At 59.3% G+C, this 26,293-nt stretch overlaps 11 protein-coding genes across 11 annotated transcripts; 4 read left to right on the top strand and 7 right to left on the bottom strand.

Moving 5' to 3' along the window:
* Positions 1-1,076: 1,076 nt before the first annotated feature.
* On the bottom strand, positions 1,077-3,636 carry GGTG_02239 (hypothetical protein). Its single transcript, XM_009220010.1, has one exon. The coding sequence runs from the start codon at positions 3,290-3,292 to the stop codon at positions 1,421-1,423; it is 1,872 nt and encodes a 623-aa protein (XP_009218274.1). The 5' UTR covers positions 3,293-3,636; the 3' UTR covers positions 1,077-1,420.
* A 1,514-nt stretch (positions 3,637-5,150) lies between these two features.
* On the bottom strand, positions 5,151-5,309 carry GGTG_02238 (hypothetical protein; the record flags this gene model as incomplete). Its single annotated transcript, XM_009220009.1, has 1 exon — positions 5,151-5,309. The coding sequence occupies one exon, from the start codon at positions 5,307-5,309 to the stop codon at positions 5,151-5,153; it is 159 nt and encodes a 52-aa protein (XP_009218273.1).
* Positions 5,310-5,838: 529 nt separating this feature from the next.
* GGTG_02237 (hypothetical protein) lies at positions 5,839-7,145 on the top strand. The gene is made up of 3 exons (XM_009220008.1): positions 5,839-6,195; positions 6,277-6,342; positions 6,556-7,145. Exons 1-3 carry the CDS (start codon positions 6,045-6,047, stop codon positions 6,939-6,941), a joined length of 603 nt encoding a protein of 200 aa, XP_009218272.1. The 5' UTR covers positions 5,839-6,044; the 3' UTR covers positions 6,942-7,145.
* A 170-nt stretch (positions 7,146-7,315) lies between these two features.
* GGTG_02236 (hypothetical protein) lies at positions 7,316-7,931 on the bottom strand (the record flags this gene model as incomplete). Its single annotated transcript, XM_009220007.1, has 2 exons — positions 7,316-7,639; positions 7,860-7,931. The coding sequence occupies 2 exons, from the start codon at positions 7,929-7,931 to the stop codon at positions 7,316-7,318; spliced, it is 396 nt and encodes a 131-aa protein (XP_009218271.1).
* Positions 7,932-7,990: 59 nt separating this feature from the next.
* Positions 7,991-8,341, top strand: GGTG_02235 (hypothetical protein; the record flags this gene model as incomplete). The annotated part of the gene is made up of 1 exon (XM_009220006.1): positions 7,991-8,341. One exon carries the CDS (start codon positions 7,991-7,993, stop codon positions 8,339-8,341), a length of 351 nt encoding a protein of 116 aa, XP_009218270.1.
* Positions 8,234-10,001, bottom strand: GGTG_02234 (hypothetical protein). The gene has a single exon (XM_009220005.1). It carries the CDS (start codon positions 9,355-9,357, stop codon positions 8,842-8,844), a length of 516 nt encoding a protein of 171 aa, XP_009218269.1. The 5' UTR covers positions 9,358-10,001; the 3' UTR covers positions 8,234-8,841.
* On the bottom strand, positions 9,984-13,771 carry GGTG_02233 (hypothetical protein; the record flags this gene model as incomplete). The annotated part of the gene is made up of 3 exons (XM_009220004.1): positions 9,984-10,491; positions 10,568-13,220; positions 13,270-13,771. The coding sequence occupies 3 exons, from the start codon at positions 13,769-13,771 to the stop codon at positions 10,407-10,409; spliced, it is 3,240 nt and encodes a 1,079-aa protein (XP_009218268.1). The 3' UTR covers positions 9,984-10,406.
* A 330-nt stretch (positions 13,772-14,101) lies between these two features.
* Positions 14,102-15,775, top strand: GGTG_02232 (hypothetical protein; the record flags this gene model as incomplete). Its single annotated transcript, XM_009220003.1, has 4 exons — positions 14,102-14,272; positions 14,349-14,721; positions 15,146-15,314; positions 15,388-15,775. 4 exons carry the CDS (start codon positions 14,102-14,104, stop codon positions 15,683-15,685), a joined length of 1,011 nt encoding a protein of 336 aa, XP_009218267.1. The 3' UTR covers positions 15,686-15,775.
* Positions 15,776-17,076: 1,301 nt separating this feature from the next.
* On the top strand, positions 17,077-18,760 carry GGTG_02231 (hypothetical protein). Its single transcript, XM_009220002.1, has one exon. The coding sequence runs from the start codon at positions 18,113-18,115 to the stop codon at positions 18,434-18,436; it is 324 nt and encodes a 107-aa protein (XP_009218266.1). The 5' UTR covers positions 17,077-18,112; the 3' UTR covers positions 18,437-18,760.
* Positions 18,761-18,837: 77 nt separating this feature from the next.
* Positions 18,838-19,522, bottom strand: GGTG_02230 (hypothetical protein; the record flags this gene model as incomplete). Its single annotated transcript, XM_009220001.1, has 2 exons — positions 18,838-18,858; positions 19,073-19,522. The coding sequence occupies 2 exons, from the start codon at positions 19,520-19,522 to the stop codon at positions 18,838-18,840; spliced, it is 471 nt and encodes a 156-aa protein (XP_009218265.1).
* Positions 19,523-20,019: 497 nt separating this feature from the next.
* Positions 20,020-25,979, bottom strand: GGTG_02229 (leptomycin B resistance protein pmd1). The gene is made up of 3 exons (XM_009220000.1): positions 25,308-25,979; positions 24,284-25,208; positions 20,020-24,230 (listed from the first exon to the last, which is right to left on the bottom strand). Exons 1-3 carry the CDS (start codon positions 25,422-25,424, stop codon positions 21,166-21,168), a joined length of 4,107 nt encoding a protein of 1,368 aa, XP_009218264.1. The 5' UTR covers positions 25,425-25,979; the 3' UTR covers positions 20,020-21,165.
* Between the last annotated feature and the right edge of the window lie 314 nt (positions 25,980-26,293).

Raw genomic sequence — 26,293 nt, 5'->3', positions numbered from 1 at the left:
CGCTTGCGCTTGCCAGTATGTTGATTTGCCCGTGCGTAAGACGGGGTGGGGACTCGGAGAGATGCTGCCGATTCGTATTAGCCAAGGTTGTTATCAGTTGATGAAGGAACAGAAAAAAGCACAGGCAAGAAGTGGCTAGGACATGGCACCATTGATAGATTGCGCGTGCTCGCGGCCCGCACCGGTCGCGGCATTTTAGGCTTGTTTTATTGTTCCCTCCAAGATGTTGTTCTGGCGCCGCCTTAGCTTATGGCTCAAACGATGTGTATTTTCAAGCTTGATTGGCTTCCGCGGTGACAGGAATCATGGTTGGGCGTGTGCGCTGATGGGCGGACGGGGGGGCAAACAACCTCTTTTCTTAACCTTCTTTTTCCTTATTGTTCTTTATCAATCTTCCCCTACGTAGGGTTCCATCGAACCCCATTGCCAGTGGGCTCACCCCCTGGGAGGGATCGCCGAGTCGAACGATACCAAAACGGGCAAAAGTCGTCGAACGCTAAGACAAAGTAATTGCAATGTCCTTGATTGGGTGCTGCGCACGGCGAGGTTCATTGTCATTTTCGATCCCGGATCCTGGTGGTCCCCTGTGTCCCCTTCCTCCAGTGGACTCGCCCTGTGGACATGACCAGGATCGTGCATGTGGGTTTTTGTTTTTTTTCTGTTCCTTTTCAGTGGGGGTCGTTGGATTCAGGTCGGTCCCATCCCGACGACCCGGGTCGGCAGCCTTGGCACGGACATTTTATTTTCCATGCTGGAAGATCAAACGCGACAGAACATGGGTCCATGTCGCCAAACGGCACTTCTGTCCCCCCTGTCTTTGGGTGGCATTTGCCACCGTCGCATATAGGTCCCAGGGATCAACCTTAGTGCGGTGGATGCAAGATACATTTTCTTCCCCAGAAAACCAAGCCAAACTGATGTACCACCAGGATTCACCGTGCTAGGGTTTGTGATCCCTGGGTCCTGTATCGGCAATCGCGACTGGATACTTACGACGACAGAGAGAGTAACCATGATCCCTAAAAAGGGGTCGAGACGACTAGGAAGTCAATTCAGGAAATCACAACCCAAGGGACTTGGCAAGAGTCAAAGGGGAAAAAATGTATTGGCATTCAACATAAAAGTTGACAGAGGACTAACAACAACTAGCAGACCGCTAACATGTGATACCAAGGCATGTCCAAACAAGACACGGAGAGCAAAAAAGCAAAACAAGCAGGGACAAACAAGGAAACCTATCCAACAAAACAAAACCCCTATTTTGTATCGTAAAAAGCTTAATTCCAAGGTGGCAAAAGGGAAAAGGGGACGGAAAGGAGAGGGAGACGTCCGGGAACGCTTTGGTGGTGTTGATGTTGTTGTGTGTGGTGTTTGCACAATCTGGGGGGGTGGTGGTGGTCGATCGCTTGCTTGCTTGCGCTTAGATGCCCGAGTCCTCGAGCTTGATGTTGTGCTTGCCGACGTGTGTCCTCCAGGGCTCGCAGAGGCCCTCGATGTCGTTGTTGTTGATGATGTTCTTGGAGAACATCTCGCTGCGGCGCTCGACGAACTGCATGGCGAAGCCCTGGGCCGTGTGCCAGCCGATGTGGCAGTGCATGAGCCAGGCGCCCGGGTTGTCGGTCTTGAAAGCCAGGACCAGGTGGCCGGCGGCGGGCAGGATGGCCGTGTCGCGGCGCATGGGGTTGGTGGTGATCAGCTTGGTGACGCCGGGCTGGTAGGCGCCGCTGCCCTGGGCGAGGACCGAGTAGTCGTGGCCGTGCAGGTGGACGGGATGGGCGACGCCAAAGTTGGTCTGGATGATGACGTAGGCCCACTTGTCGGCCTCGGGCAGCTCCATGACGGCGTTGCTGTTGGAGAAGGCGACCGAGGCGTTGTTGGCCAGCTGGCTGACGGTCGGCTTGGACCAGTCGAGCTCCATGGTGGTCGAGTTGAGGTACCAGCGGAAGACGCTCTTGGCGTTGACGCCGGCGGTCGCGATCTTCAGCTGCTGGTAGGTGGCCTCCTCAGCGTCGATGCGGATAATGGGCTTGAGCTTCTCGAGCGGCTCGTCCTCGCACGCGTCGACGTAGGTGTGGCCGGTGGTGGCGGGGACGCCCTTGCTGGCGCCGTAGTGCACGATGGCGCGGGTGTTCTTGGCCATCTGAATGGTGCCGCAGGCGCTCTGGGGAATGGCGCGCATCCAAAAGTCCGAGGCGACGGCGGCCTGGTCGGCCTTGACGATGACGTCGACGCGCTGGCCCATGCCGATGTTGATCATGGTGGCCTCGTACGGCTCGACGGGGATGAAGTCAAGGGCGATGACGGTCAGCGTGTGGTTGTCGATGCCGAACTTGAAGTGGGTGTCGATGGCCGTGTTGACGAGGCGGACGCGGTACGACTTGCCCGACTCGAACGAGGTCTCCCAGCGCTTGCCCGTCTGGTTGCCCTCGGCGCCGTAGACGTTCATGCCGTTGATCAGGGCGTTCTCAAGCGTGGGCGGGCCCTGCGTCTCGGCCTGGTGCCAGAGCTCGTCGGGGGTCTTGTGGCCCCAGTCGCTCAGCACGACCATGCCGACGTCCTCGTCGTAGTTGGCGCTGGCGGGACCGTTGATGATGATGCCGCCGAAGACGCCCTGCCACGCCTGAAGCGCAAAGTGAGAGTGGTACCACGAGGAGCCATAGTTGGTAGCCTTGAACTTGTAGGTCTGGGTCGTGCCGGGAACAGCGGGGCACTGGGTGACGGACACGACACCGTCGCTGAGGACCGTGTCCTTCTGGTGCAGACCGTGCCAGTGGACACTGGTACCGTTGATGCTCTGGGTGAGCTTATTGGTGACATGGATAACGACGTCGTCGCCCCAGTCCATCACGAGAGTCGGGCCAGGAACGGTGCCGTTGAAGGCCTGAGCATAGCGGGGGACGCCATCGGGCGCCAGCTTGACGCTGTCGGTAAGCTCAAGCCAGAACTCCCTGGTGACGCCAGTGTTGGGGTGCTGGCCAGTGTAGTAGTCGCTCTTGATGTCGAAATCGCACCACTTCGAGCGGGTGGTGGCGGTGTTTCCTGCGCATGCAGCCCGCTGCTGAATCCGGGGCTCGGCCCTCTGCTGGAGCTCCCCGAAAGGAGAGCCCAGCGCGAGGGCGGCGAGCGAGAGTAGCATGAAAGAGTGGTGAGCAACCATGTTGGAAGACAACAGCTGGTTGACTGGTGAGGGGGTTTTTGGTCTGGCTGTGGGATGAGCCAAAAAAGAAGAAAAGAATGTAGAGGATTCAGGAGCACAAAAGATGATGCGAGGCCTGGTGAGGAAAGGAAACATTCACAACATTGGAGGCGTGTCAACACATCCTTATATATCGCCCGGTGCTCACCTATTCCCCATCGCGAGGTAGGGCCAGCGCCCGTGCATGGCCGCGTGCGCAACAGCCGTGGCTCCTCACCACCGCCTGGGTCCGTCTTCGCCGGTGCCGTCGCGAACCCCTTCCCCTATCGCTAGCATGGTGTTTCCGCAAGTCCATAGGAGAAGGGTCCAAGGCTCACAGACCCCTCCGAGATCCCACGAGCCCACCAGACCTAGTGTCGTCCCCTATGCCGTTGACTCGAAAGGGGTGGCGCGCCTTTCTCGTGGGGCTCTCCCCACAAGGCACTTTGCGACCCACTTGCGTGCAGGCATCCATCAGATATTGGAACGGGTGGCGCGTATCCCGCTAGTCACTCCGCCCGTGCTCATATCATGACAATCTAATCAATGAAGAATTAGCCCACTCCGCGGACTCGAAGCGGGGGTGGTCGGCTACAGGACGGATTCTCCAACGTGTGATACTCTATCATGAAGACGATGATACACAGGTATCACAGCCTGGACAGGTCAAAAGGAACACTTGAGGCAAAAAGAAGAAGAGGGCGAAAAAAAAACGAGGACGAACCTATCAGCCCGCCACGCGTTCACCGTGATTCGTTATAGTATTATGCTTAATGTCGTCTAGTTGCCCAAACCTCGTACGCGGGATAAATCCTCATCTTGCTAGTATCCCTCATCACACTCCGCGGGTCCCGTCACCGTCTGGCACTGGCCCCATGATATTGTGGGCGTGTTCCTTTCTCGTGTGGGGTATGCGGTGCGGCGCTTTGTCGGTCGGCCCGTCATAACTAACACTGCCACATCGGCAGCAGCTTGCAGGAAGGACACGGGATGTAGTCAACATCGGGCTATTCTTGGCCCTCTTTTTTTTTTTTACGCTATCCCGCGTTGCCCCTGACTAAACAGGCACGGGTTTTCGTGCATATCTTGGCGGAGCCATCAGGGCGAGGGCAGGATTAGACGGCGACTCGGGGCCGACGCACGCTCGGACCTTGTCGATGGGCGAGCCGCGGGCGCAAAGAGGGGAAATAGGCAACACTAGGAAGCCCAGTCGGGCTCCGCGGCGATTTTGACCTGAACGCTTGACCTAGCGAAAGAAACGGGATGGCAGGGCAGGTGGACTGATCTCTGTGCCTGAGCCCGAAATAGATGGCAGGCGTTGTCGTTGCCGGTGGGGAGCGAGCTGAATCTCGGGGTAGGGATGGTTGTGGAGGAAAGAACAGATATGAAGGAGCGAAGGAGCAAACAATAATCCACTAGCAGGTCTTGGCCATATCTGGAGCCTCTTTGGGACGCCGTGATGCCGCCAAAGATCCACGTGTGCGCGAAGAGGGGGGGTGTAGCAGGTCGGGGCCGCGATGTTGGACAAGAAAAGATGAGCTCGAGAATGATGCTAGAAGTTCCATCTCCATCGATCTCGTCGCTCCGCAGCATGGAGGGCAAGTGGAGGGCAAGTGGAGGGCAAGCGCGGCTGCGGGGCGATTCGAGGGGGCTTGTGACGGCATGGTGGGGCCCCTCACGGACGGCAGCCATCCCCGGCCAATGACCAGGCTGGTGCTGAGTCGGGCCGCAGTGGGGACTTGACCAATCTATTGAGCCCCATTTTCTTCAGGCCGTGCAGGAATCCTCGCTTCACCTTGTATCCCGGCGCTCCACGCACGACCTTCACCTTTCTTTGCCTTTGCCCACTTCCCGAAAACCTTTGAAGGCACTTAGTACCTACCTACTAGGTAGTACCTAGTGGTAGGGATCCAGGTACCTGCCCAAGGACCTAGGCCAATCACCTCAAGGACAATGCCGCCCGAGCCCTCATCCCTTATTTCTCACTGCCCACTGTGACGAACTTCTCTTCTCCACCGCAAAGACCCCCGTTCTGAGCCTCATAGTATCCAATATATTGACAGCGGCACATGGTGGACATCTCCGCCGCCGCTAGCGACTCCACCATCCCCTTGATTCGGGCCTTTTCGGCCATATTCAAGCGACGGCAGTGACGCGGGGAGGGCGATGTATCCGGACGCTTTCACCCTGTGGCGGTCAGGGCAGAGACCCGGAAATGTTCGCCTTCGAAGAGTGCCGGGAATTGCCTGGCAGACTCGCGATGGAGCCAGTCCTGCTACTTTCTCGCACCCCCTTATCACGTTGAGGCAGTGCCGACGTCCCGGCCGACCCGAACACACGCCCTTCCCACGCCCGGACCGCCCATGCGGCCTTCCACAACCTCAGGGCGGTCGGTATGCATCTGCAGATGGGTATCAGGCGCGCTTGGCATGGCGGAGTCGACGGATGGAGATCCTAGCCGTGCAGCAGCAGCCCGCCAGCGCCCACATCCCGTCGATAATCGCTCACGCGGACGGACGCACTATACCTGAGAGTGACTATGTTCGCCAATAACCCCGATGGGGAGGGGTGCGTGCGCCCCCTTTGTCGTGGACGCGGTCTCTCCTTCTGATGCTCATGCCGCCCCAACCGGGCACGCCCTCCCTATTTAGGGCGGCACAGCCGGTGGTGCCACACCCCCGAGAGAGATAAAGGCGCCGGGTAAGACTTCCTAGTCGTCTCGTCCTGCTCCTCTTACTCCAGCAGCGAAGTCTCTTCACTCTCTCCCGATTTCTCACCTCACCACACTCTTTCCCGACTGCCAAATTCTTGTTCACAGCCTTCGACTTCTTTTTTCACAACCTCGCCAGACACCCCACAATTTCTCAAGATGATGCACGTCCTCCCCGTTGTCGCCAGCGCCATGTCGCTGTTCTCGGCCGTCTCCGGTCTGGCTCTCGCCAAGCTCGACGATGGGCACAACTTTGATCTGTTTGCCTACGGAGCTGGCCTTGGCGGCATCCAGCTGTGCGCCAAGAACGGTAAGTCGCTGCCCAAAATGCGATCCCCTTGATTCCCCCGCGGATCAGACTGACATGGTGTTCCCCGCTCCTCTGTTGCAGGGGCCGCTTACCTGGTCGACACCTCCAAGGTTGATCTTGTCAAGGCTGGCGCTGAGCCTGTTCGCTGTAAGTTCCTAAAAATGTCCGCGTGGCAATGCCGATTTGTTTCAACCAATCCACCAAACACCCAACCCCTTATACCACCGATCATATAGTTCCCTTCCCCTGACGACGCCTCCGGCCGGTCACATGCCCCCAATCCCAATCCCGAATACACGTTTAGACCCGTTCCTGGGAATACTTTCAGCCGGCTAATTTCCCCTTTAACCCTATCCGCAGTCACCAAGCAGGGTGACGTTTGGCTGGCGTCGACCAACGGCACCTCAAGCCCCAAGCTCGACATGGCCCAGCTCTACGTGCCCCGCCCCAACTCCGACTCCAAGGCCATCGGCTTCCTGCCCCTGAACGCTACCGCCGGCCAGGTCGACGAGGCCGAGACCAAGGGCTTCAGCTTCTACGGCAAGCTCGCGCTGCACATTGACCAGGCCTCGGGCGCCCTGCAGACGGCCTTCTACGCCCAGTCCACGAACCAGGAGGGAGTCAAGGCCCTCGTCTGGAACGTCACCGACTCCAACGGCGCCCAGAACGCCCAGATCGAGCTCAGGTCCACCCCGCCCTCCAATGACACCGCCCCCGCTCCCCCGGCGACCCCCGCACCTTTGTAAACAGAAAGAAGCCAAGCAGGAGACGACCTTGTTTCCTTTCCGTCTGCAGTGTCCCCCGGCGACTTCTAGAGGCTCTTGGAGCAATCGAACCAGATTTGTCATGTGGTTTTTTCTTTTGGATGTATCCCTTTAGATAGCCCATCCTTGTACGAGGTGACGAATCAAGTCAAGAATACGTGGTGCATTTACTACGCCGCCCTGCGACCTTGTGCACCTTCGCGCCCAGTAGAATCCAGCCCCATCTGTGAGGGGTTGGGAGTGGATATGTTTGTAGTTTGAACATTGATAGCTGTGAGCCACCCGGACCCCTTGTAAATGGCAACATGATGAGCCCTAAGCCAAGGCAAATTCGAAAAACGAACCTAATGTCCATATCACAGCTTGGCTTCCTCCTTGTACCACAAGATTTTCCCGACCCGACTCCCCATCCCGGACGGCCCCCGGCGATCTGGCACCTCCCCAGCTACAGCCACACAAGCAACGCGGCGTCCCTCCAGGAAGCACTTCAGCGGGTGGAACGACGCCCTGTCCCAGATTTGGATACGGTATGGGCCATTATTTCCGAGGATGGCATACGTGCGAAAATGCGTACCGGTCGTAGATACTCCTTTTCCGTAGACCTCATTCCAATCTCCTACTGTGCCGAAGTCCAAGATTGTTTCGGGATTGGAAATATCGGCGTAGTCCTTGAGGAAATACTATATTACGCATAGCTTGGTCAGCCTAGGTTTTTTTTAGATATTAATCTGAGAAATGAGGTATGGTGATTTAGCTGGCTGCCACATGCCCTGGACATTATACTCTACTAATTTTAGTTTTAATAGCGACGTGGATGGTATATGGAAATGGTTGGCTAGCTTGCCGGTGGCATGTATAAGGCGAACTATTGGGTTCCTGGGTAGGAAAAAGATAACGGACCAGACTGCCGTCCTCGAGGTGACTGCACAATTCGTTGTCGAGGCCGTCGGGCTGGTCGGCGGCAGCGTGCATAGAGGTACGTGTGGGATAAGGACGAGGCTGTATGGGAGGAAGACACATCCTTACATGACATGACCAAGCAGGCCATCGCTCTTATCCAGGCCGTGAACAAGGCCGACAAGACAAAACTCGTGCAAGCTTTGAAGCCAGTATCGGATATTAGGGCGCGCAAGAACCGAAGGCGTCGCGCCCCCATTACTGGAGCCCGCAAGAAGGATGTCCTGGACGTTATAGAGCTCCTCCGACAGACCAAGGTCGAGGCCAGCCTTTTCACAATTCTGGACATCTCCCCTCCGATGAGAGAAGAGATCCGGGTCCTTGATCAAGCCGGCTCCCAAGACGGAACTGTGGGTAGTGCTTGTCAAGTACCTCGTGCCACGGGATTCCCGCGCTTGTTTATGCTATGCCTCTGCCGCAACTAGGCTGGATTGCCATGTAGATGCCCATCAGTTGTACAGCAATGTATTGGTACAGTTCCATGGTGTCCGAAATGCATACTAGTTGTCCAGTATGTGTCGGAGGTGCTCAAGTGCCCAAGGGCTTGATGTATAACTGTCGTATCCCATTCTTTTCTCCATGTCGAGCAGATAGTCCTTCATCTCGTCCACGTCCTCGGGGGGCTACCAACCATGTTCCGAAAGTATGAGGCATCTCTGCGCGCCGTCCGCCCTGCTGGGACACTCCACCACCACACAACCTACCAGCAATCCCAGCCTCCCACACATACACCACAGCTAGCCGCCCATCCAAGTATCTAGTTGCTACCTAGCCCTCTTGGCCTTGTCCAGCTTCCCGCTGCCAATGCTGGTGGGCAATTGCCGGAAGTGACGCCTTTGTACTCACAACAAGCTTTCGCCAAGGGTAGGAGCAAGCATCAGAACTCGGCGTTACGCAGCATTGGAAGCATGGCAGGGCTCAAGAGTCAAATCGGGTCAAGGCCCACTTTTCTTTCGCTGGGGGGCGGAGGGCTGGTGCGCTTTCTCCGCGTCATCGTGGTCCCCCTTTGACGCGACATGAGACGCCCCGGGGCTGAATCCCGTCCGTCACCTTCGCTGATCGCCACGGAGGTGTCGAGCCAGAGGGCTTGTCGCGACGCTGTGAGCGAGTCGGTGTCAAAGGTGCTGTAGTGATAACCAGGAAACGGGAGGGCGATCGCGGGCACCGTCCTCGGCGAGATGCTCTCCGCGATCGACAGGACCGTAGAGGTTGCGGAGCTTCGGCGGCTGTCCAGGTCTTTTCGCCTGATCGCTGCCATGGCGTCGGCAATGGAGTTCAAGCACTTTCTTGATTGCCTCTCGGTCTTTTTTGATGTGTTCCAAGGTCTGGTCGTGATTGCCAAGACGTCGGACAAACCTCGAAATGTTTCGACGAGAACCAGTTGATGGAGGTCCTTGGGACTGTTCGACATGGCCGAGGCGCAGCCCATCATCTGTTGCATCCGTCCAGGGGAAACCAGGCTTCCCGGCTAAAAGCCGATGCCGTGTGCTGATCTGGCGCTGATGCGACGTTGCCCGCCAAGGCTCTCCTCGTAACTAGTTCGAGCCCGAGACGCGGACGGCCTTGACGTGGCAGCCGAGCACGGCGCTGTCGGGATATCTCGTGGGGCGGCTCGACCGACGACGGGGTCCGTGGCGACGACACAGGCGGCAGGGAGCAGGAAGGGGGTCCCGGTCAGGTCGGCGAGGAGGCGGGTGCGCTCCTGCTCCTGGAGAGAGATTGCCTCAAGTCATTAGGGCTCTTCCCGTGGAGCAGCTCGGCCGGTGGCTACTCATAGGTGGCGGTGACGGCAGGGCGGCGCCGGATGGCCTCGAAGAGTATGGCGACGAGCTTGGACTCGCCAGCTCCGGTGTCATGGCCGGGATAGATGACCCTTACCGTATGCTCTTGAAGATCACACAAGCAAGCTTGGGGGCTGGGGTGGCTATGTAGAAGGTGGTGGGGGTTATGAACAGTGAATTGACAGTCCCCCCGAGTAAGCCCAGTATCAAAGCTGAGAGCGATAGGCCCACGTGCGACCAACGGCAACGACAAACACGTCACATCGTCGAGCATCACACGCAGAGCTTCAAATGCAAAAACATGGAATTAAAGTGCCAAATTACACCTCGCTGTCATTATCGTCCTACATCAAGTCGTTGGTTCCCTTTCAATCTTTTTACACAAACTCCACGTACATGCCATTTTGTCGGTCTTCAACCGCCGCCTCGTGATATCATATGCCAGCGTGGCCGCAAGGCTCTGGTTCTTCTAGACAAAAAGAGGCAAAACAAAATAATAAGCCAAAAAAAACAATCAAACATAAAATGATACAGACAATATGGGGGGTTAGGTTTTAAGAAGTTTTGTATGCAGGAAAAAAAGAGCCAGCCTTCTATTATGGTTGGATAAGGGGGACAAAGGGGAAGAAGAGAATGAGATATGCAAAGCTTGACAAATGAAATGGGGTAACGAGTGAGAATGTGTGACAAAGGGAAATCGAAACATGGTTCACGCCTGGCTCTCTGCGCCGTTGCGGGAGGAGCTGCGAGAACTGCGGGCGGCTTCTTTGAGCTCGTTCTTCTTCATGACCTGCCTGCAGAGGGGAAGAGGGTCAGTTTTGCTGTCGATATGCATTGGTGTACAAGGGGGCGAGAGAGATAAAAACTCACATCCTGCCACGGTCCTGAGACGGCCGGACAAAGAAGAAGCCCTCCTTGGCCTTCTTCTTGGCCTCCTTGCGTGACTTGGACGCCTCGGCGATCTTGGTCTTGAGGGCCGCGACGTGGGCCGTCATGCGCTGCACCTCGGCCATGGCCGTCTGCTGCTGGGCCTGGGCCTCGGCCGTCTGCTGCTGGGCCAGGGCGATGCGGGAGGCCAGGGCGGCCGACTGGGCGGCCGCCTCGTCGCGCAGCTCGGGGATGCGGCGCGTCTCGGCCTCGAGCGCCGCCTTTTGCGCCTCGAGGCCCGCCTTCTCGGCCGCGAGGGCCGCGACCCTCACGTCGGCCTCGACCGCCTTGCTCTCCACCTCGGCCTTGAGCGCGGCGACCTGATCGGCGAGCTCGTCCTTCTCCTGGCCGAACCTGACGACGGCGGCCGTGTAGTCCTCGGGGGTGCTGTCCTGGAGGTCCTTGAGCTCGGCCTGGATCTTGGCGGCCTCGGCCTCGGCCGCGTTGATCTTGTCCTGCAGCTCCGCCAGCGACCTTGCGTTGGCCTCCTTGGCGGCCGCCACCTCCTTCTCCGTCATCTCCTTGGCATCGGCCAGCTGCTTGTCCTTCTCCATCTCGATGGTGGTGATCTTGTTGGTGAGCGCCGTGACCACCATCTCGCCCTGCTCCTTGGCGGCCGCGAGCTCCTTCTCATTCTGCTCCTTGGTGGCGACGAGCTCCTTTTCCTTCTCCTCCTTGGCGGCCGCGAGGATGACCACTTCGGTGGAGAGACCGTTCTTTTCGGTCGTCAGCGTCGTGATCTGGGTGTCCTTCTCGGCAGTGGCCTTCTCCAAGTCGTCGACCCTGGCCTGCTTGTTCTTGATCTCCTCCTCCACGTTGGCGACCTTTGTCTCCAAGACGGCCTTCTCGCCCTCGAGCGTGGCGATGGTGACCCTCATCCTGGAGCCGTCATCCTCCAGCTCAGCGATCCTCTTCTCCGCGTCGGCCTTGGCCACCTGCAGCGCCATCTTCTCCTCGGTGAGCACGACAACCTCGGCCTTGGACTTGGTCAGCTCCACGTTGAGCTCGTCGCGCTCCTTGGTCAGGTCCTCGATGGCCATGACCTTGTTCTTGACCTCGGCCTCGAAACCGTTGACCTTGATCTCGAGCACCTCGCGCACCAGCTCGCTGGCGGCCAGGCGCTCGATGGTGACAATCTCGGACTGTGACTTGGCCGCGCGGACATCGGAGACCTCCTGCTCCAGGATGTTGATACGGGCCTCGGCCTCGATCCTGGAGTCGCGGGCCTGGTCGCGCTCCAGCTGGGCCTGGGTGAGGAGGGCGCAGCGGTCCTCGAGCAGCTTGCTCTGCTCCAGCAGCGTCTCCCTGACCCCGGCCAGGTCCTTGGTCTGCCGCTCGATCTGGTACTGCATCTCCTCGGTGCGGCGGGCAAGCTCCTCGCTCCGGCTGCGCTCCTGGTCGCGCGCCAGAGCCAGGGACTGCACGTGGTTCTCCCGCCTCTCGCGCTCGGCCTGCATGACCGAGAGGCGCTCGAGCGCGCCGTTGAGCCGCTCCTGATTCTCGCGAGCCTCGGCCTCGCGCTGCGCCTGCATGACAGACAAGCGCTCGAGCGCGCCGTTGAGCCGCTCCTGGTTTTCCTGGGCCTCGGCCTCACGCTGGGCCTGCATGACCGACAGGCGCTCGAGCGCGCCGCTGAGCTGCTCCTTGTTCTGCTGGGCCTCGGCCTCGCGCTGGGACTGCATGACCGAGAGACGCTCGAGCGCGCCGCTCAGCTGCTCCTTGGATGCCAGGGCCTCGGCCGTGGCGACGGCGGCGGCGGCGGCGGCGGCAACCTCAACCTCGCGCGTCGTCGACTTGGCGGGCGACGGGCTGCGGGCGCGGATGAGAGCCATCTTGGACTCGGCCTCCTGCTGCAGCTGGAGTTCCAGGTCGGCAATCTTGTCGAGAAGATTGGCCTCGATGCGTTCGCGACGGCGGATCTCCTCCTCGCGCCGCCTGACCTGCTCCTCGGTCTCCTTGGGTGCCGGCGGGGCGATGACCTCGATGTGGAGAGTGCGGCGGCCGGCCTCGGAGCGTGTCGATGGGGCCGGGCGCGGGGGCGGAGGGGGAGCCCCCTTGCTGGCAATGATGCGCTCCAGCGCGCGGGGGTTGGGAGGCGACTCCGGACGCCCGCCGCCATTGTTGTTGTAGCGGCGGGCGGGTGGTGGCGGAGGCTGGGGTGCGAGCGCCCTCCTGTCGTTGTCCCTGTTGCTGTTGCTGCGGCTGAGGGCGTAGTTGCCGTTGTTGGGCAGGAGCACCTTGGGCTTCCTCGATGGCTGGGTGTAGCTGACAGTTGTATCAGACATGGTGGTGGTGGTAGCCTCGGTAGTCTCGGAGAGGTCGGTGTCGCTAAAGTCAGACTCGGACTGACGGCGTGAGTCGGGGATGTACTCGATCTCACGCGGGCTGTGTCGCGGCGAGGACGGCAGCGAGTGGTGGTGGGCAGCTGGTCGCCTCCTGATCATCTCGTTGTGCTCCTCCCGCGAGTTGGATTCGTCCAGCTCATCCCAGCCACCCGGCATGGAGTAGCCAAGCCGGCCGGCGCTCTGGGGAGGAGACGGCAGCTGCGGCCGCTCCATCTTTTGAGCTGGCCGGAAGGACAGGACCCCCAGGGCGCCTCGTGGGCATGGACTCGCTGTCAGTCAGGGACACAGTAGACGGCCCACTGGGCGCCTCGGAAGAGGGAGGTGGCGGGATGGGCGGCCTGTGCTGGTGAGCGTGCTGCCCCGCTGGGTGGGAGGAAGAGGGCTTCAATGCAGGCTTCAGAGAGATGCGGGCCGGCTTCTTCTGCTCCTGGTTCTGGTGTTGGTTGTGTTGGTGCTGCTGCTGCTGGCTGTTCTGGGTCGGCTCAGGGCTCTGCCGCGAGAGCGTCTGAAGTGCCGATGACGAAAGCGAGGTCGGGAAGGTAACCTTTGGCCTCCTGGGAGCGAAGGGAGGCCTGTTCACGCGGGGCGGCGAGCCAATCTCAGAGCCGCCAGCCGAGGCGGCGTTGGTGTTGACGGACAGCTCCGAGTCGTTGGTGATGCTCGACCGCCTCCTCCTCAAGACCTGCTGGTTTCCGGTGGCGACGGAAACCATGCTGCCGGCGGCGCCCGACAGACGGGACCTCAACCTGTCTGAAGTCGACTGGTCGTCCATGCTGTTCCTGGGCCTCTCCATGACAGACATGTCTGTCCTTACGCTTGGCCTCATCATCATTTCTCTGTGTATCGCCGTCGATGTCGTCGGGCGTGGTGGTGTTTCTGTCGTCGAGAGCGGTAGACGGTCTGGACGGTTCTAGGAGTGTTCGGGGTGGTGGTGACTGATGGTAATTATTGGCAGCTTGTTGTGCTGTGTTGCGGGGTTCTTAGCTGGGGAGAAGTCGTGGCCTGAAGTTCCGAGGTCCTGCTTTCCATAAATGGGTTGAGAGGGAGGGATAGGCGGTGTCTTGGCTTCTCATCTTTCGGCGCTGTGCTGCTTTTGAGGCAAGAGCTTTTTGGGTCAGGGCGAGGGGGTGCGATGGGCGGCAGCACCCCGGGGCCGGGTTATAAGAAACAAGGCGAGGGTCTGGGGCAAATGGGGAGCAGGCCAGCAAGCCCACAGCAAGCCCACAGCAAGCCCACAGCAAGCCCACCGCAAGAGCCCAGAGCAGGCGCCGCATGCGGCCCAGCCATGCGCCCCCTGGCTGCGGTGTGTGCCCTGGGTGTGCCCTGGGTGTGTGCCCTGGGCTCCTGGGCTCAATGTTGTTGACACATCTGACTCATAGGCCCGGGCGTTTCCAGAGCCCCAGAGGGTCGCTGGCAGCGTCGGCGGGCGCGTCTGGTCGGCGCCAGGGCGGCCTGAATGGTCGGTCCCAGGCGTTGTACAGCCACTCGTTGGGCCGGCGTGGTGTGTCGTGAACAGGGCCCCGGCAGAGCCCAACCGCGCGACGTTGCTACCCAACCGGCTTTGGCCAGCACTGATTCAGTTCGCTGGGGGCACGCCCAAAGGGGGGTCTGCCATTGGCGCTGGCCGACCGGGAGCTCCCTTGCTAGGGCGGTCAGAAGGCTTGAATTTTCCACATTGGTCGGATGGCTGCATAGACGGCATTGACGAACGCACAAAACATGGTGCTCGAAATGAGCAAAAAAGGGCGATCCGTGAGGGGAAGCAGGACACATGCCCTTCATTATTTGCCCACCATGGTCACTTGGGCTGAGCGATCGCCGTCTGTCGGCAGCAGCGACATTCATTGTTTGCGTCGAAGCAAGGTACCATCGCCGTCCCCAGCATCGTCGCCCATCACAAGCATCCATCTACATTCCCGCCATCCCTCTCCCAAGCCGCCGGCCGCTGGGTCAGGTCCGCCTGACCACGTTTCAACACCCCAATCGCGCCTGCCAGCGACTCGTTTGGGCTCGTCGGCCAGGGATTCGGGAGCCGCCGGAGGGTGAGCAAGACGGTCGGTCTGGCGCCGCTGCGGTCGCGGTGGGCTGCTGCCACGACCCCGGGGGCGAATCGAAGCCGCCGTGCTGGCAGAGGATTGGACATTGATGCTGCCATATTTGGCAACGGACAACACAGTCCCAGGCAGTGCAATTCCCAACGGTCATGAGGGTGCCTATGAAACGGACACGATGATCTGTGTGACTCTACGTGCGGACAGAGGGGTGTATCTTTTCGTGTCAAAGCTCAAAGCTGCCCGGCGGTGGAGCGTGGAGGGCAGCGCGTCGCCAACACGGAGTCGTGAGGTGTGTGTGAGTGTGTGTCGTCTGTTGTCGTGAGGCTCCGAGTGTTTACTCTTCCGTGTGGGAGTCTGCCTACAGTCTGCCTACGGCACGCGAGCACACGATTCGATGGGAAGGGTGTTCCGGTGTCCAGTCGGATCTCCAATGTGATCTCGGGTTGGATCTCAAGCTGGCCCTCCAGTCGGATGAAGCACCAGTCGGTCTTCGGCTGCAGAATGGTGCTTCCTGTGGTGTCTGGTGCAGCGTGTTGCAGCAGTTGCATCAATGGAGCGTCGACGATGCAGTCGCTGCTGCAGCAGCGCTGTTGCCGCTGCAGAGTGCATGTGGTGTGAGCCTCCACCCGGCAAAAGCCAAAAATGGAGCCCGTCGACATTAGCATCATGCCTTTCTTTGCACCTTGATCCAGAAATTGGTCGCAGAATTTGTCCCAGCATTTGCCCCAGCATTCTGTCCAGATGCCAGCCGCCCGCTCCGCGACTACATCGCCAGTGTCTCAATCCGGCGCCGTATGCATGCACAGAACCCGGCCTTGCGGGCGATGATGTGTCGCCCGGCCCCGTCTTTTTTGTCACTGGCCCGCAACTTGCCTCTTGCCTCTCTATGGTCCTCCTCTCTGCGCTTCTCAACCCACGCTAGCCTCTGCGCTCTGAAAATCCAAAAAGGGCGGGAGCGAGGCAGGACTGGCCCAGAGGCGGGCCACTTACACGGCGCCTTCCCGAAACAGCGCCCCCCACTCACACCCGTGAAGGCGCCCACCGCCTGCCGACGGAACCTTTAGCTCCATCGCGGCCCAATAAAGGCCGCGACCCACGGCAATCCTACCCAGGTCTGGACAAGCCTGGCCCGATGGCATTGCCTGGCCTTTGGTCAAGTCTCAGTCTCGGTCCTGGGCGTCTCCAACAAGAAGACATAGCGAGCGCCGCATAGCGCTATCGAATGCAGGCTGCTTTGGTCTGCTGCTTTGGTTTGTTGATTTTGTGTTTCCATGTTGCTTTTCTCTTCCCAGCCACGGCCACCCCGCTCCCAAAACAGAGTCCAAGCCACCCGCCTGCATCGACAGGCTAGCAAATCAAGACGATGGGGTCGAAAAAAGGCGCACCACCACCACCAAGCAGCCGACACGTGTATCTCTGCCCCCACCTTTAGTGTCAACCCTTGCTGCCCAACTCATCTCACATCACCTCAAACTGCCAGAACCCGTGAAAAATGCAACCCTCACCTTTGGCCGCCCAATCGCGGAAACTTTGCCCATCACACGCTCGTCGCGGCCCCCAACAGAAAAAAAAACCCGAATGCATTCTGAGGTGCTGAATGGAAGGAGACCAGAAGTCCAGGCAGGGAGAGGGCCTCGTGGGCGACGTCATGGGGCTGCCCCATTCGCCCGCCCAAGCAGCCCCCTTCATTGATTCGCTGTCTCCCATCCCCGCACCATCCATGTGCCACCATCCATCCAGCCCTCTTGTCCCGTGCTCCTTGTCCCGTGCTCCTTTGCCCATTACCCAATCCTGTCTTTTCCGGCTCGGGTTGCTACAGCCCGCCCGGTTTGGTGTGTGCAGTTCACTCTAAATTCAGTGCAAAAGGTGCAGAAGAGCAACCACACACACATACACACACATAGTCTACGAGTAGGCATAAATCCATTCAAGCCCCCTCCCTCCTTCACCGCCTGCTGCCGGCCCGCCGCCCTCCACAACCATAGGTCTGGATCCTGCCACCCCATCCTCGGGACCCCTCCCGGGTGGGCCCGCGCACGCCTCGACTCGCTCCCAGAAAAGATGCCGGACCGATCCTGGCGTCTGCTTCGGTTGCTTTGCTGGAAAACGCGGGGCGGCTGACCGCGCTAGACCAATCCACCTCCGCATTCCCAATTCCCAGGGGTGACCGAAAAGGACAGCTCGCCGGCCTGATGCCGGGATGCTGGGATGTATCGCATCGCATGCACAGTGTTGCTACAGCATCTGTAATGCCATCCATGGGTGCTACCATGGCGCTACCGTGCGTTGCGCGACCTAGCCACAGGACGCCGGCCCCCTTTTCCCCTGCTCTAGATCGCCTCGCCCCATCACGTCGGCACACTTGTCAATGCAGCGGACACGCCAATGCGGCAAGCACGCCAATGCAGTAAACATGTTGGTGCAGCAAGCACCAGCCACATGCGGAAACAGCGAAAACAGTGCATCCAAAGCGGCGGTGGGAAATACGAAGAAAAGATACCCCTGGACTGGGAGAGTCGGTCTAGACTTTGACCATGGTGGACTCTAGATCTTGGTGAGACGGGGATGATGATCTGACCTTTTTGACGCGGGAGACTTCAGAGGTCTTCTTGTCCACCGTCACACGTGTGCTTTCGATTGTGGTTGGCGGCCTGCGATCTGGCCCGTCGGAATCCACGTAGCTCGGTTGGAGCCCGGCTTCCGGCAACCCGCCAAGATTTGTGTCCAGAAAGGCCGCCCCGGCCATGGCAGGCAAAAAAGTGGGCCGGACCTGCGGGTTGACCGACGGCGAAGGGTCTAGGTGAATTTGGACCGCACAGGACGGATATTGGGCCGGGGAGGGCCGTCGACTTCACCTCGTCACGCATCCTCCCAGCCAGTCGTTGTCCCAAAGCCAGCCCGCCCTGCTCTCCTCAATGGATTCATACAACGCCACCTGTCTCGGTGGCGAATTTGTTTCCCAACACACATTTCAGGGCGCACAAAAACGACATAAGGCAACGTGAGGGAATATTCTTAGCCAGTCGGGCAAGCGCCGCAAAACACACGCAGGCGCCGCGCGCGCACACACACACAAGGCCTGGGCAGGGATGCAGGTACGGGAAACCAAAGCGAGACACCAGAGCTCGCCTGCCCGTCGTCGTCATTCCATCTGCCGTAGACGGCGTTCGCGTGATTTCCCTTCTTCCCAGATTGCGGGGAAGCGAGGGTTGGGAAAGCCCAACCCAGGGGCCCGACGACGGCCATGCGGTGGGTTCGACTTGATGCCCGGGCGGGGTGGGCCCCATGATTGGGCTGCCTTCGTTGGGCGAGGGGGGAACGACCGCGCTGATACGCTGCGATGTCACCCCGGCCGCGCTGAGCAGGAGAGGGGTGGTGGAAAGGAGTGGAAGGGCAAGGAGTGGAAGGTCTGAGCGAGGACAGCAAAGATCGACATGGGAGATGAGGTGCCGGGGGCAATATCACGTGTATATCATGTGATGCGCACTTTCGGGACTACACATTGGAGCCTCGATGAAACAATTCCTTGCTACAACATCTAACATGACAGGAGAGTCCTTGGCGATGCCTATCACATTAGACAAGAGAGCCAGTTGCAGTAGCCCTCCAAGAATCGAAGACATCAAATGGGGCGTCCCAAGCCCGCCCTCCACGTCGTAGCCGTCCACCTGCCACAGCGCAGCCTCTTGGATAACAGTGCGCACCGTCTTCCAGCTGCAAAGCCGCATCTTGCACATGACATAAAAGCGTTCCACACCGGTGATGGGTGGATTAGGAGCTGACAAGCAGCGCCTTGAACTCCTCAGGGACATCCTTAGCGGTCGATACGGCGAGGCTAGAGTCACAGAGATAATTTTTGTCAGCGGATCCAGTGAAATAAGCGTCGTAGCGGTCAGCAGTAAAAAGAGACGGGCCGGGAGGGGCAAGAAAGGGCTTCTCTTGTGGGCTCGGAATGGGCGGTGATGGGTTCGTACTAAATCCAAAAGACAGGCATTAGCTGGCAGTCCGGCATGGCAAACTCTCCTCTCCCATGGCAAAAAGTCACGCACCAGCTTCTCAACCTTGGCGTCGTCAAGGTCCGCAATCTTGAACTTGGACCCGTCGGCCAGCACGAGCGTGTCGGGCTTCTGCACTGCGTTGCACTTGCCCACGGCTGCGGCACACACGTCCTGGTCGCGCACGCGCAGGCTGGCCGGCACGACCCAGCGGCCGCCCGTGTAGACGACGCCCGTGCCGGGCATGCAGAAGCTGGAGCTCGTGCGGCGGGCGCTGCGGAGCTCGCCGCAGTTGCCGCCGGCGAAGCCGCGCGCGTCGAGGGACCGGTTGACCACCCAGTACAGGCTCACGGACGTGCCGGTGCAGCACACGTTGGCGCCCAGACCGCTGCACACGAGGTAGTTGCCGCTGCAGTTGTTGGAGTAGTACAGCCGCACGTCGACGGCCGATGCGAGGCCGGCGCCGAGGGCGAGCATGGTGGTGGTGACCTGGGAGAAGTGCATCTTGGAGGGGCGGTTGGGGAGGGAGGGGTTTGGTGTGAGGCTGGGGCCGGGGTTGGGCTGTTGAGGAGGTAGGGAAAGGGGTCTCTTGAGAGGTCTGGCTGGGAGGATGGCTTCTTTGCTCTGCTCTCTGTTTCCTCCTGTTGATGAAGCTTGAGGGGCTCGTCCTTATTTTATAGACATCCAAGACCAAAACCCCACACATCGTGATACAACAGCCTCGGTAGCTACTACTCTAGCTGATCTCGTGGCCGCCGGGGTCATCGCGGCATGATAGAGACGCGCCTCCCACATCCAGCCATCGGATCCACTTCATACACCTTTCTTTTCGTGCCTCAGCTGAACCCATCACAGATCAGGTGTCATTTTTCTTCAGGATGACCAATACTTGCTCCTTGCGCCATGCGCGTGCATATACTTGCCCGAGAAGTCTCGCCAACCTCGGGTACGACTCCATTCACAGGGCACATACAAGACTGCGCACAGCTTTTAAACCACAAGTTGGCTGTGTATACTTGTCTAGTGACCACGAAACCGACGTTAAACAAAGGGTGTAAGCAGTAGATAGGCTATGGAAGCTGTCAGGGTACTGCGCCATCCTATCACTCCTACGATGCCTGTTAAAAAAATAAGGTATGTCCAGCCTGGACTTCCCAGGCGCAGGTCGCCAAGATTCCAATAAAGTAAGCACTAGGGAACGATATTGCGGCTGCATACCCGTCTCTGTTAATATATACATCTTCTCCCTGCTGTGCGGTTGGCTCCAAGAAGTGCCCTGTGCGGTAACGGCGCGACTCCGATAAGGTTCCCGATACACCTTGGCTGCATATTCGGGGGTGTCACTGCGGCTGAGCTGTATGTAAGCGGAGGGCATTTTTGCTTGGTCACAAAGGGTAGCTACCACTATTATACGCAAGATCCAAAGACGAGGGTGTGGTTACATTGCCCTGTGGAAGCGGGGTTTGCCTTGGCCACATCAATATATCATTCGGATCGATAGCAATACCACCAGCCGCCCTTCTAAAAAGGCTCCAAATGTCTGCATGGAGATGCAGCCGGACCCCAACAGCCCCGACGACTTGCAGGAAGGCGTAGCCTGTCTTCTGAATCCGATCACCGAGCATCTCGGCAAGGATGGAAAGCAGCCCCGACTTCCTGGGGCAATAAAGCGTGCTGCGGTGCTGTATGAATTGCTTGGCGGCTTGTTCGGGATATGATCGGCAAATATCCACGTTGAACAAGCGCAGGGGAGGCTCTGCAGCTCATACATTGCTGAACTCTCAGCTTGCATCCGGTTTACCATCGCGTGTTCTGGCCGACTGCCCAAAGCCGCTGATATTTGACAAAATGTCATGCCACACCCGGGCCTCGCGGTAAACATGGAAGGCTCCTACGTCAAAACGGACAAGGATGGCCCATGTATTAGAAATACTAGGTTGAAAATGGGTAAATGTGACTCAAAACTCGGATCATTCGTATTTTCCTTGACGATACCAAGCAAAGGGCCGCTTACAGCCGCTTTGGAAGGCAATCAAGGAAAGTCGGCGTGCTTGAAGTCCTTTAAATACAGCACTAAAGTGAATGCCTGCTCCCCTTCCCTACTATTGGCAAGTCAACTACTGCGAGTATCAGCCGGGCAACGGCCCCTATCTCAGCATCTGCTGCATGGCGTTGACGCGGTAGCTCTCGCTGCGCTCCATCAGCTCCCTGTGGGTGCCGCGCTCGGCGACCCTGCCGCCCTGCACGACCAGGATGACGTCGGCCTTCTGGACCGTGTGCAGGCGGTGCGTGATGGCCACGACGGTGATGCCCCTCGCCACGCGCTCCAGCCCCTCCTGCAGCGCCGCCTCGCTCTCGGCGTCGAGCGCGCTCGTGCTCTCGTCCAGCAGCAGGAGGCGGGGCCGGCGCACGAGCGCGCGCGCGATGGCCAGCCGCTGCCGCTGCCCGCCGCTCAGCCGGGACCCGTTGGGCCCGCACTCGGTGTCGTAGCCGTCGGGCAGCGTGTTCGTGATGGTGTCGTGAAGGTTGGCGAGCCGGCACGCCGCCTCGATCTCGGCGTCGCTGGCGTCGTGGCCCGGCCGCGCGCCGAGGCCGACGTTGAAGCGGACCGTGCCGTCGAAGAGGGCGTTGTCCTGCGGCACGACGGCGACGTCGTCGCGGAAGGCGGCCGCGCCGCCCGGGGAGGACAGGTCGACGCCATCAATGGAGATGGTGCCGGACGTCGGGGCGTAGAGGCGCTGCATCAGGGCCAGGATTGTTGACTTGCCTGCGCCCGAGGGCCCGACGAGCCCGATGAATTGGCCTGGGGCGACGGTGAAGGTCATCTCGTTCAGGATCGGGACGTGCTGTCTGGCAGGGTAAGCGAAACAGACGTCGCGGAAGGCGATGGAAACGCCGCGACTTTCGCCATCGGGAAGGAGTAGCGGAGACGAAGGCGAGGTCGGGGTATTGCTCGCTGCCTCAACATCTGGCTGCTTTTGCTTTTCGCTGGCAGGGCCAGGACCACGTGCGCTCGGCGGCGGAGACAGCTCGCGGTCCGGGTTGAGCTCGATGATGCCGAGAATACGTGAAGCTGATGTTTTAGCCCGTGAAATCTCAGGGGCTAGCGCAAAAGTGTGACCCCACAGATTCGCGCTCACGAGAAGCGCGATGTTGACAGTGAAGAACTGGCTTTGCGTGTATTCTCCGCGCATGATGAGCTGGGAACCCCACCAATAAACCAGCCCGTTGACGAAGAAGCCTGTGCTTTGAGCAACCGACATCCAAATGTTGGTGTACATGCTCGCGACTAGGATGTCCCTCCGGGGTGCCTTGAGAGTGCGGCGGTAGCTGCTTATCAGCTCCTGCTCCAGCGACAGGCAGGCGACCGTCTTCATCGAGTTGACCGCCTCGACAGTGATGCCGACCGCCCGCGCAAACGCTTTCTCGTGCTTTTCGTCGAAGCGCGCAATGGCGTGGAACTGCATGATTCCTGCACCCAACAGGATTGGGACGGCAGCGAGGCAAACAAGGGCAATCTTCCAGGCGAGAATGTGGGAAAGGATGATGGCAAACAGGAAGTTGACCAAAATAGACAGCAGCGTTCCGATGATGGAGCCACTGAAACCCTGCAGCGCCGCGCCGTCCTTGGTGATGATTGACAGCAACGTCGCTGGGTTGCGGCCGTCTGACTGATGCCACTCAACCGTCTGGCTCATCAAGGCGCGGAGGGCGAGGACGCGGGTCTTGTAAAGGATGTTCTCGGAGAGGACACCAAAGGAGCTCCAGCTGCCGACATTGGCCACAAGTTCGATCCAGGCCATCATGAAAAGCAATCCTCCAAAGAGACGACCTACTTGGAGGACGCCCTCGGGTGAGGAAACGCAGGGACTCAGCAAGGCGAGTGTGTTCCCGACAAGAATACCTGAGGCACTGAAGGAGCACCCGACAATGGCGGCGCAGACGGCGCCCAGAACAAGCCACCCAAGGCTGGGACGGATCAGCCATCCTACCCCCTTACCCACGGCGGACGAGGGCGTTATCGCGTCTAGGTCAGTCGGCTCATCCGCCTCCTTCTTTTCTCCTTGGTTCCCAGACTTTGGTGCGGGGCTTTCTTCATCAATAGAAATAGCAGGGCCAGACGCCTTTACATCCGCGTCAGGCGCTTCACCCTCGTTGGCGCAGGTGCTCGCGCGGGAAATCGTACTGTCACGGTCGTCGCCAGAGCTCACTCCTTGCAGGTTAACCATGGCGGCGAACGCCCCGCCGGCAGCGAGCAGCTCCGCATATGGTCCACGCTCGACGGCCTCTCCGTCACGCATCACCACAATGCAATCAGCGTTGCGAATCGTGGACAGCCGGTGCGCGATTGAGATGACGGTCCGGCCGCCCGCGGCAGCCACGCGATCGACCGCTGCCTGGATGCGCCTTTCGCTTGCAGAGTCGAGTGCGGCCGTGGCCTCGTCTAGCACTAGGACGCGCGGGTCGCGGATTAGAGCGCATGCGAGCGCGATCCGCTGACGCTGCCCTCCGCTGACCAGCTTACCACCCACGCCGACCTGGGTGCTGTACCCGTTGTCGAAGCGGTCGATGAAGTTGGACGCGTCGGCTAGTTCTGCTGCGGATTGAACAAGCTCCACCAGCTCGGCCAGGGTCGGGTCGCGCGCGCGGGCGAGCTCCAGGACGTTCTTGTCGCCATTCGCGACAAGCTGAGAGAGGAAAGGCCCGTTGAGGATGACTTTGAACTTTTCATGACTGGGCAAGGGCGAATTGACAAGTCCCAACGCAATATTCTCGAGTACAGAACGGTCGAACAGCGGCGCCTCCTGCTGTACAAGACTGATGAAGCTCCTCAAATTTCCGACGTTGAGGCTGCGGACATGATGGCCATCAAGAGTGATGGTGCCACTGAGAGGATCGTATAGGCGTCCAATCAGGGCAGCGACGGTGGATTTACCACTACCGGATAGCCCAACAATCGCAGTGTGCTTCCCGGCCGGGAACTGAAGGTCCACATTCTTCAGGGCGAGTTGACCAGGTCTTGAAGGGTACGAAAAGGAGACCTCGCGAAACTCGACAGCTCCTGGGGTATCATAGGACAGTTTGTGACCGGAATCCGAGGTACCGTCGATGGAACTCGGCTGGTTCATGTCTTTCCTGAGGCGCAGGTAGGCTGAGGAGGCGCCTGCGAAAATGGGCATCATGGGGGCGATACCGCCAAGGATGATGCAGGCTGTGAGCTGTCAGAGGGATGATGGATAGAATGGACTTCGGAAAAGAACATACCGTCTACGACCAGAAAAACAACCGTAAAAACTTGACCGACGCTAGTGCCACCGCCACTGTTTGCTGAGCTGGCTATCATACGACTTCCTTGCCAATACGCCAGGGAGTTGGCACAGTAGCTGATGAAGTAGATGGAGCCAGCCTGGAAAGATGCGGTGATTGCCTTTTTGATACCGGCACCGCGTGAAGATGCCATATGAGCTGCAAACTTGGCCTCCAGCCTTGGGCCGGCTCCAAATGCCTGCACAACCGAGACGTTGTTGAGCGCTTCGGAGGCGATGGAGGCAGCCGTGGCAGATGCGTCCGACACCAGCCCGGAGAATTTGGCCAGATAGCCTCCGCTGAGCCAGGATGTGATCAGAAATACCGGCAGGACCGAGCTCATGATGCCAGCAAGGACAGGCAGCCGGACAAAGGAGACTATGAAGGCGGTCACAAAGAAGGATATCTGGCCGACCACGGTGCCAACCTTCTCGGACGTGCCCGCCTGGATGGCGGCGCAGTCGGCGCTGAGGCGCGACGACACCTCGCCGGCGCTGCGGTTGTCGAAGAAGGCGGGCTCGCGGGCAAGAACGGAGCGAAAGTAGGCGTCGCGCAGGCGGTGGGTGAGACGCCCGCTCTGCAGCCGCCAGCAGACGGCGTAGATGTAGATTAGGACAAACTGTGCCGCGGCAATGATAACGAGGCGGATCACCGCTGCATTCACCAGGGGCTCGATGGCGAAGGCGTTTCCGCCATCGCGTGCGGCGCAGGTCGAATCGTTGAGGTGGTCCATCATGTCTCCGAGGATGACACCGACGAGGGGAAAGGGGACGCCCGCCGCGATGGCGGAGAAGGTGCCGACCACTAGCAGGACAATGTCGAGCCATGTCGGGTTGCTGCGGAAGAGGAGGTGGAGGAAGGTAAAGGCCTGGCCGGTGGCCGTCTGTCGAGGATTAGATTAGCATCGTAATGTCTTTGCGATGAAACGCCAATCCAACTCAAGATATCTCGGTCTCGACGTTTGTCAACGACGAGGACTTACTATCGGGGGTTCATCTTGAGCAACTACGGCTTTGCCGTTCGAATCCGAGGGAACCACAGCCTGTCCCCCCTCAGCAGCAGCGACGTTGCCGTTGTGTGCTTCCCGATCGGTAGCCATGGCGTCAAATCCAGCCTTCAGCCGCAGAGCGTGGGGTTACACACCCTCCGGGTTCAGGTGTTGTGGCCTGCAGGAGGTAGGAGCTGCTTCGCGTCTGGCTCTGGTGGTGCGCCTGACGGAAGAAGAGTCACGAGCGGCCGAAGAAGAGAAAGACGCATCGTGGAGGCTGGGCCGGATCTACTACAACGACAAATGCCGCGCCATGCTGCAGCGACATCGGGTGCGGAGGAAAGGGGCCTTGCCGAGCCAGGCAGGTTCCGTGCTTGCTGGGTCTTTTGCTAATTTCTTCGTAGACCACAGGCCCACTCGTCGGCCCTCATTCCTTGGCTCCTCCCGCCATCTCTGGCATAGCGCATGAGGCGTTCTTGGGCAGCACACCGTGGTGGCCCAATTGTTGGACCATCTCAGGGGCTGTCAACTGCTACCTCGACATGATTGGAGCGAGACCTCCGGTTCCGGCGGAGGCTTGAAACCATGTGCAAACTTCTTCGAGGGTCCATGGGGAAACAGCCAATTGAAGGGTCAACGCTACCGCAAATTGGTAAGGGATTCAGAACGAGGCGTGGGTGGTGGCAGAGCTGGTCAACGTGGGCGAAGTCGGGCTTGGCCCAAGCGGATCAGATAAAAATTTTCGGAGTCGCCCCGCCTTTAAGTGGGCCAATCTGATAACTCGGCTTGGCACTTCCCGTCGCAAAGGCAGGATTTACTGCATCAAGATTTCACTTTTTTCCTGTCAATTCGACTCGCTCGGATTTTATGGTCGTCGTCTTCGCCACGACAAACCCACTCCTTCTCTCCAACAGGCAAGAGGGCACCTCGATCATCCAAGCTAACAAGCGCGTCACCCGCTGCTCAATTCAGGCGGGCTT

This window comes from Gaeumannomyces tritici (assembly GCF_000145635.1).
Source record: "Gaeumannomyces tritici R3-111a-1 unplaced genomic scaffold supercont2.1, whole genome shotgun sequence".
Lineage (NCBI taxonomy): Eukaryota > Fungi > Ascomycota > Sordariomycetes > Magnaporthales > Magnaporthaceae > Gaeumannomyces > Gaeumannomyces tritici.
Note: the sequence above shows the minus strand (reverse complement) of the source record. Positions and strands in the feature narration are given on the sequence as shown.

What these genes read in the sequence shown, in the direction of transcription:
- GGTG_02239 (XM_009220010.1), bottom strand. Translation starts at nt 3,292, where the DNA reads ATGTTTCCTTTCCTCACCAGGCCTCGCATCATCTTTTGTGCTCCTGAA.
- GGTG_02237 (XM_009220008.1), top strand. Translation starts at nt 6,045, where the DNA reads ATGATGCACGTCCTCCCCGTTGTCGCCAGCGCCATGTCGCTGTTCTCG. An exon ending in CCAGCTGTGCGCCAAGAACG is followed by an intron (nt 6,196 to 6,276) that starts GTAAGTCGCTGC and finishes CCTCTGTTGCAG; the next exon opens with GGGCCGCTTACCTGGTCGAC. An exon ending in TGGCGCTGAGCCTGTTCGCT is followed by an intron (nt 6,343 to 6,555) that starts GTAAGTTCCTAA and finishes CCCTATCCGCAG; the next exon opens with TCACCAAGCAGGGTGACGTT.
- GGTG_02234 (XM_009220005.1), bottom strand. Translation starts at nt 9,357, where the DNA reads ATGCAACAGATGATGGGCTGCGCCTCGGCCATGTCGAACAGTCCCAAG.
- GGTG_02231 (XM_009220002.1), top strand. Translation starts at nt 18,113, where the DNA reads ATGCAGGTACGGGAAACCAAAGCGAGACACCAGAGCTCGCCTGCCCGT.
- GGTG_02229 (XM_009220000.1), bottom strand. Translation starts at nt 25,424, where the DNA reads ATGGCTACCGATCGGGAAGCACACAACGGCAACGTCGCTGCTGCTGAG. An exon ending in CTCAAGATGAACCCCCGATA is followed by an intron (nt 25,209 to 25,307) that starts GTAAGTCCTCGT and finishes AATCCTCGACAG; the next exon opens with ACGGCCACCGGCCAGGCCTT. An exon ending in TGTTTTTCTGGTCGTAGACG is followed by an intron (nt 24,231 to 24,283) that starts GTATGTTCTTTT and finishes GACAGCTCACAG; the next exon opens with CCTGCATCATCCTTGGCGGT.